At 39.4% G+C, this 6,070-nt stretch overlaps 2 protein-coding genes across 4 annotated transcripts; one reads left to right on the top strand and one right to left on the bottom strand.

The window, feature by feature from the left end:
* The first annotated feature begins 433 nt into the window (after positions 1-433).
* LOC112454159 (serine/threonine-protein phosphatase 5) lies at positions 434-5,590 on the top strand. 3 transcript variants are annotated; one of them, XM_025015396.1, is made up of 9 exons: positions 434-831; positions 1,284-1,670; positions 1,987-2,273; positions 2,459-2,564; positions 2,655-2,797; positions 3,024-3,331; positions 3,432-3,513; positions 3,623-3,697; positions 5,401-5,590. In XM_025015396.1, the coding sequence occupies exons 1-8, from the start codon at positions 723-725 to the stop codon at positions 3,680-3,682; spliced, it is 1,482 nt and encodes a 493-aa protein (XP_024871164.1). In that variant the 5' UTR covers positions 434-722; the 3' UTR covers positions 3,683-3,697; positions 5,401-5,590. The 3 variants fall into 3 exon arrangements, with proteins under 3 accessions (XP_024871164.1, XP_024871163.1, XP_024871162.1); XM_025015395.1 differs by lacking the exon at positions 5,401-5,590 and adding an exon at positions 3,837-4,448; XM_025015394.1 differs by lacking the exon at positions 5,401-5,590 and having other exon boundaries at positions 3,623-4,448.
* LOC112454161 (cancer-related nucleoside-triphosphatase homolog) lies at positions 4,468-6,064 on the bottom strand. The gene is made up of 4 exons (XM_025015397.1): positions 5,972-6,064; positions 4,986-5,157; positions 4,805-4,910; positions 4,468-4,728 (listed from the first exon to the last, which is right to left on the bottom strand). Exons 1-4 carry the CDS (start codon positions 6,024-6,026, stop codon positions 4,468-4,470), a joined length of 594 nt encoding a protein of 197 aa, XP_024871165.1. The 5' UTR covers positions 6,027-6,064.
* Between the last annotated feature and the right edge of the window lie 6 nt (positions 6,065-6,070).

Raw genomic sequence — 6,070 nt, 5'->3', positions numbered from 1 at the left:
CGCGGCCAGAATATCCCCTCCAGCTGGCTAGTTCGGACACGAACCATTAGCACGGACGCAAACCATGTGCGGTTACCGAGCGATACGACGTAGTTGAGTTGCACTTTCTCAGGCGGCGCGTCGGAAAATGCAACACAGCAACAGACGAAAAAGGCCGGGATGGCCTCTCTCAGGTTTCTCTCTGGTAACGTGCACAAAAGAAATACGTCCAGATAAACGTCAGCAAGATCGCTACGCTATCGCGATTTGCGATGTTTATGTTTATAGTTTATCTGATAATCGCGCGCGCACGAGGAAATCGATAGCGGTTCGATTAATCGAGACGCCAGTCGGAAGGCAGCGCAGCGACGGTGCCGCCGTGCTGCAGCGTACTTCCGTACTTCACGACGTTTACGGCGCGGCGGTAGTGTGCACTGGTGCAGTAGTGTGTGCATGTGTGTGTGACTGTGCGGTCGCGAATACAGGAGACGGGGGAGGCGCACGCTCTCAACGAGAGAGAGGAACGAGGAACGCGATCGACTGCAACCTCGATGCGCGATTTCTCGTTACGCACGTTGGGACCGCGTGGCTCCGAGTGATCAGTGATTTGGATCTCCCCGCGTCCGGTTTGCCGCCGTTTGCGTGCCGCATCCCGTAACCGAGGCTCGGCGAGGCCCTCTCCCCCTGCCCCCCGATCCCGAGCACACGAGCACGCACGCTCGCACGCACGTACGAAGGCGAGGATGGGCGACAAAGACAGAGGGGACGACGTCGCGTCGGTTACGCCGGTGACACCGGAGGACGCGGCCAGGGCGGAATTGTACAAGGAGGAGGCGAACGAGTACTTCAAGAGTACGTAACCGCATGTGGAACACGCGCGATGATTTACTGGTCGGACGCGCGCGCCCCGATTTAACGTCCCGCACGGTCACGTGTGCCCCCAAGCTAACCCCAACCCTTCCGCGGCCGAGGAACGTCGAGGACCGCGCGCGAGTAAGCCCCCCTCCGTTGAGTAAGAGCGAAGGAAAGCGCCGAGGAGAGTAATCTTTCCCGACGGCATCGATTCAACGCCCTGAAAACGTGGTTGATTTCATCCTGGCGCTTTTCGCCGTTTCTTGATGCTCCCCCTTGATGATGGGGAAGAAGTCTCTCCCCCATGCTCATGCTCTTGTAATTCCGAAGGAAGTTAGCGACGTCAAGCAATTTCGCGAATAATGCCGGAGTTTTATGTCGAGAAAACGAGCGGACGACGATGCGGTTGTTGATGTCTTTGCATACTCACCGTTGTGCCTTTTCCTTTTCAGATCAAGTATACGACAAAGCTATTGAACTATATACCAAAGCCATAGAATTAAACCCGACGGTGGCGGTATACTTTGGCAACAGGAGTATCTCCTACCTGAGGACGGAATGCTTTGGATACGCATTGACGGACGCGTCCGCGGCCATCAAGTTAGATAGAAATTACGTCAAGGGTTATTATCGGAGAGCTGCCGCTTACATGTCCCTCGGCAAGTTCAAACAGGCTCTCATGGATTATAAGACTGTCGTAAAAGCTAGGCCCAATGATAAAGATGCAAAGGACAGATACACGGAATGTCAAAAGATGGTTAAAATGTTAGCTTTTAATAAGGCCATTTCTGTTGACGACAAAAAGAACGTAGCTGATACGATTAATCTGGAAGATATGAGTGAGTATTTTTTGATTATTGAATCTTATGAAGCAAATTACTGTAACATTTTTATTATAAATATGATTTCTCAGTGTGAATCCTACTCATTGACTCGCAATGTTTATATATTAGCTGCAAATGTAACTTGTTTATTTTCCTTTAATAATATTAAGACTTTCATGTGTTGTAATAATAATTTTTTTTGTATTTGTACAATTTTTGACACAAAAATAGAATAAAATGTGTATAATTTTTTAAACTGCAGATTGTCTGAAGCTCGTAACATTAATAATTAATCAGAGAACTAAAATGCTTGAATTAATTATTTTTATAGCAATCGAGGATGAATATACGGGGCCTAAATTAGTTGACGGGAAAGTCACGCTGGAATTTATGAAAGATTTACTAGAGTGGTATAGAAATCAAAATAAGTTGCACCGTAAATATGCTTACAAAATCCTGTTGGACATTAAATTGTGGTTTATGGCGCAACCTAGCTTAGTGGACATTACAATCCCTGAAGACAAAAAATTCACTATCTGTGGCGACATACACGGTCAATATTATGACCTGCTTAATATATTTAAGTTGAATGGATTGCCATCGGAGACTAACTCATATGTATCCTTTATAAGAATTGTGCAATTTAATAGATTTAGCTTAATGTAATATAATGTACATATAATGTAATATAATGTACATTTCATATAAAATTTAGAATATTATAATGTAGAAACACATGATATAATTTAGACACTGATACTATACAAAAATCCCAGAATATGTTTCTCTTAACAGTTTCATAGTTATTTAATGGAGACTTTGTAGATAGAGGTTCTTTCTCAGTAGAATGCATATTTACTTTATTTGGTTTTAAATTATTATATCCAAATCATTTCTTCATGTCGAGAGGTACGTAATCTTTCAACATTTATGAAATTTGTATTTATGAAATATATGTACAATATATAAGAATTTCATAATATATTCATGTATACTCAGGTAACCACGAATCAGCCATGATGAATCAAATGTATGGATTCGACGGTGAGGTCAAAGCTAAATATTCTGTTCAGATGGCAGAATTGTTTACAGAAGTTTATAACTGGCTCCCTCTTGCACACTGCCTCAATCGTAAAGTGCTCGTGAGTATTTTTCAAAGTCGTATCGTTTACATATATACGTTTGCAGATATATTTATTGTTTCCGAAATGGGAAATCAGTTGTAAAATTTGTTATAAAGATATGTGAGATGATGATTGGGCTCGAACCTGAAACCCACAAATTATGAGTCAATCGTTCTCACGTAGAGCCACGCATCATCCCATGCGTATCAACGCAATTTTCATACAATTGGTTTGTTATAACCAGGTGATGCACGGTGGATTGTTTTCGCGGGATGATGTGACGTTGCGAGAAATCAGAGAAATTGACAGAAACAGACAACCACCTGACGAGGGATTGATGTGCGAACTGTTGTGGTCCGATCCGCAGCCGCAAATGGGCCGAGCGCCCAGCAAGAGAGGCGTGGGTGTTCAATTCGGACCTGACGTCACGCAGAATTTCCTCAGGATAAATTCTCTTGACTACATCGTGAGGAGTCACGAGGTTAAGAACGAGGGATACGAGGTGGGACATGATGGGAAGTGTATCACAGTATTCTCCGCTCCAAATTACTGGTATGTTGATTATACGCTAACGATTACACGCTAATCCGTTACATCTGTGTGTACAATGCAACTTTAATAATACTACAATAATAATCTTATTGAATTCCAGTGATACTATGGGTAACCGAGGTGCCTTTATCACACTTAGCGGCAGTGACATGAAACCTTATTTCACGTCGTATGACGCAATGGTACGTACTTCATCCACAGATCATGTTTTTATTTTAATTTGAGTTGGTTATTTGCTTTCATCATATTTTGTATTTGCTACATATAATTTTTTTTTTGTTCACGTTACAGCCTCATCCAAACGTAAGGCCGATGGTTTATGCCAACGCTTTTCTAAAGTTCATGTGCTAGTGGAACGTCTCCTAGGTATTATTGAAAAATGAATAATAATAACTGAAATATAAGTAGTCCAATCAAAGCGTGCGTAATATATTTGATACTGAAATGGGGAAGGTAAGAGACACTTTAGGCTTTTCCGCAACAATAATTATTATATTCTTTCTAGGAAATCGAACGATGAATTTCCTGTATTATAAAATATATGCAGTGAGAATACATAAAATTGATGGGTACAAAAGCGAGAAAGGTTTGCTTATTTTTACAACAGGCAAACAAATCTATCAGACTTTTCTTATCTATGATAAGAAAACACGGCTCATCAAGCACCTAGCGATTTGTGTTCGTTTGTAATAAAATAGCGCGAAGAGAACGTTTCTATTTTGTACCCTCAATCTATGACCACCTTGCTCGTTAAAGATACCTAACTACGTGCGCGTACACAAAAGAAGAACAAAGATTTTTGATCTCGAAGATATTTCCATAAAATTTTAACCCTATATATAATCTATTATTTATATGAAGCGCTGAATCTTAAAAACTTTTAATCGATTCTTTAGCGACCAACGGTGGAGTTTGAATGAAATATAGTAATTATTACAAAGAGAATACATAAATGCAAAAAGAAACTAGCGTAATTATGTAGTACAATGTTTCAGCCAATCACTACTTGTCACGTTATTTGTGACAATTTTTTTACAAATCTATCGTGATTGGAGGAATTTCTTTGATCTAACATTTTGTTTTTTGTTAATAATAAATGATGTTTATGATGTACATACCACAATTGATATTTTATTTTACGCGACTAATAAATAACGAGTAATTTCCTCTGGCAAATTATTCCGATTTCCATGAGTTACGTTCAGAATCTTAATTCTCTTGTCTGCGTGTAACTTCTCGAATAAGGCCGCGTGTTGTTGCGGCACTTTGTGTATTTGCGGGATAGTCCCGATCACGAAGGCTTTCTTAGAAGAACCGAAAAATATGTCTGTTACTTTCTTCTTGAATTCTTTGCTAAATAACTCCATTTTACCGATTTCGTCGACAAGTAATACATCCTGCAATAGCAATGTGAACGTTATCGAGCTGTCGAAGCAATCAAAAATTTACCTTGAGGCAAATCGTTATTCTTACAGTATCCAAATCCAATATTGGAAGCGCTACAGCCTCGAAATTATCCAGGAAAACGCGGTAGTTTCCCACTTGATACTTGGAAGCCTTTTGCGCCTCTGTTAAGCTTCTGTCCGTAAAGAAATGTCAAATACAATACGTATTCAGTTACGCTTCGTTGTCATTGTTACGAGCAAACACGTACTTTAACCGTGCCAAGGATAATCTTCTTCCAGGATCCTTTACTTCCACGATGTCGAAACCAATCCTAGAGCCGTTCCGATCTCGCACCTCCTCCGTGTAAAATCCGTCGAACCCGCTGCCCTTCTTCTCCAGCGCAGATGCAATTTTTTTGCAAACCGTGGTTTTACCTATGCCTATAACATTTTCCCCCTGATAATAATTTGTGTTTCAACAATGTTAACATGGAGAACATTACTTTTATTTTTTTCTTCCTAAGAAGTTATATTATGTGTTTGCACGTGCCTATTTATTGTACTCACAATAACAACGATATTTAATATTCTGTGTACAAAAGTGTTATTTATTAATTTATCTGCATGAAAAGTGAAAATATATCAAGAGTGCATTTTATTATTTGATTTAATATTATTTTCCAGATAGAGAACCTTGCCAAATATCCGAGTAATATTCAAGATATTTGGGTACTTGAGTATTGGCAGCAGTAGATAGAGAATAAGTGTTGCATCTTAGTTAATGTAGGATATATTTTTAAGCAATATAATTAAAAAAAAAATCTTTTATAAACAAAGACATAGATTAGTTACTGAAGTTTCATGTAAAATATATAAAGACAACTTTTCTCAAAATAGAATGAATTTGGGTGTGCGTGTATGCTTATTTGTTTGTACATGAAAATGTGTAAAAAACAACATGTATCTTTATTTTAATTAGATTTAATTAGCATTTTTTTTTTTTAATAATTTTTGAATCCGCTGAATTTTCCTGTTAAAAGTATCAATAGAATTATTACTTGCAAATAATGAGCATGAGGTGCAAGAGCTATCATTTCCAATTAAATGATTATAATTGATTATGAAAACATTCATTATCGAAGCGTTTAATTATTCAATTTACATTTATTTATCTCGAAATCTTTCACGAGACCCAGCGCTTTTTTTTGTTTATTTTATTCGAATCTTCCCACCCTCGAACCTAACCTAGCCTAACCTGGTGGACCCGTGAGTAGTACGTGCAAAGGCCGCGACGCGCCGCCAGTTTCCATGACTCGCAGCCGTGTTTACTTCTTGAATCCGGGTACGGATGTGA

This window comes from Temnothorax curvispinosus, unplaced genomic scaffold (genome assembly GCF_003070985.1).
Source record: "Temnothorax curvispinosus isolate PA1 unplaced genomic scaffold, ASM307098v1 QBEX01004829.1, whole genome shotgun sequence".
NCBI classification, from domain to species: domain Eukaryota; kingdom Metazoa; phylum Arthropoda; class Insecta; order Hymenoptera; family Formicidae; genus Temnothorax; species Temnothorax curvispinosus.
The sequence above is the reverse complement of the archived record's forward strand: the minus strand, read 5'-3'. Positions and strand labels throughout refer to the sequence as shown.

What these genes read in the sequence shown, in the direction of transcription:
- LOC112454159 (XM_025015396.1), top strand. Translation starts at nt 723, where the DNA reads ATGGGCGACAAAGACAGAGGGGACGACGTCGCGTCGGTTACGCCGGTG. An exon ending in CATCGGAGACTAACTCATAT is followed by an intron (nt 2,274 to 2,458) that starts GTATCCTTTATA and finishes ACAGTTTCATAG; the next exon opens with TTATTTAATGGAGACTTTGT. An exon ending in TCACGTCGTATGACGCAATG is followed by an intron (nt 3,514 to 3,622) that starts GTACGTACTTCA and finishes TTCACGTTACAG; the next exon opens with CCTCATCCAAACGTAAGGCC.
- LOC112454161 (XM_025015397.1), bottom strand. Translation starts at nt 6,026, where the DNA reads ATGGAAACTGGCGGCGCGTCGCGGCCTTTGCACGTACTACTCACGGGT. An exon ending in TTATCCTTGGCACGGTTAAA is followed by an intron (nt 4,911 to 4,985) that starts GTACGTGTTTGC and finishes CTTTACGGACAG; the next exon opens with AAGCTTAACAGAGGCGCAAA. An exon ending in CAATATTGGATTTGGATACT is followed by an intron (nt 4,729 to 4,804) that starts GTAAGAATAACG and finishes TTGCTATTGCAG; the next exon opens with GATGTATTACTTGTCGACGA.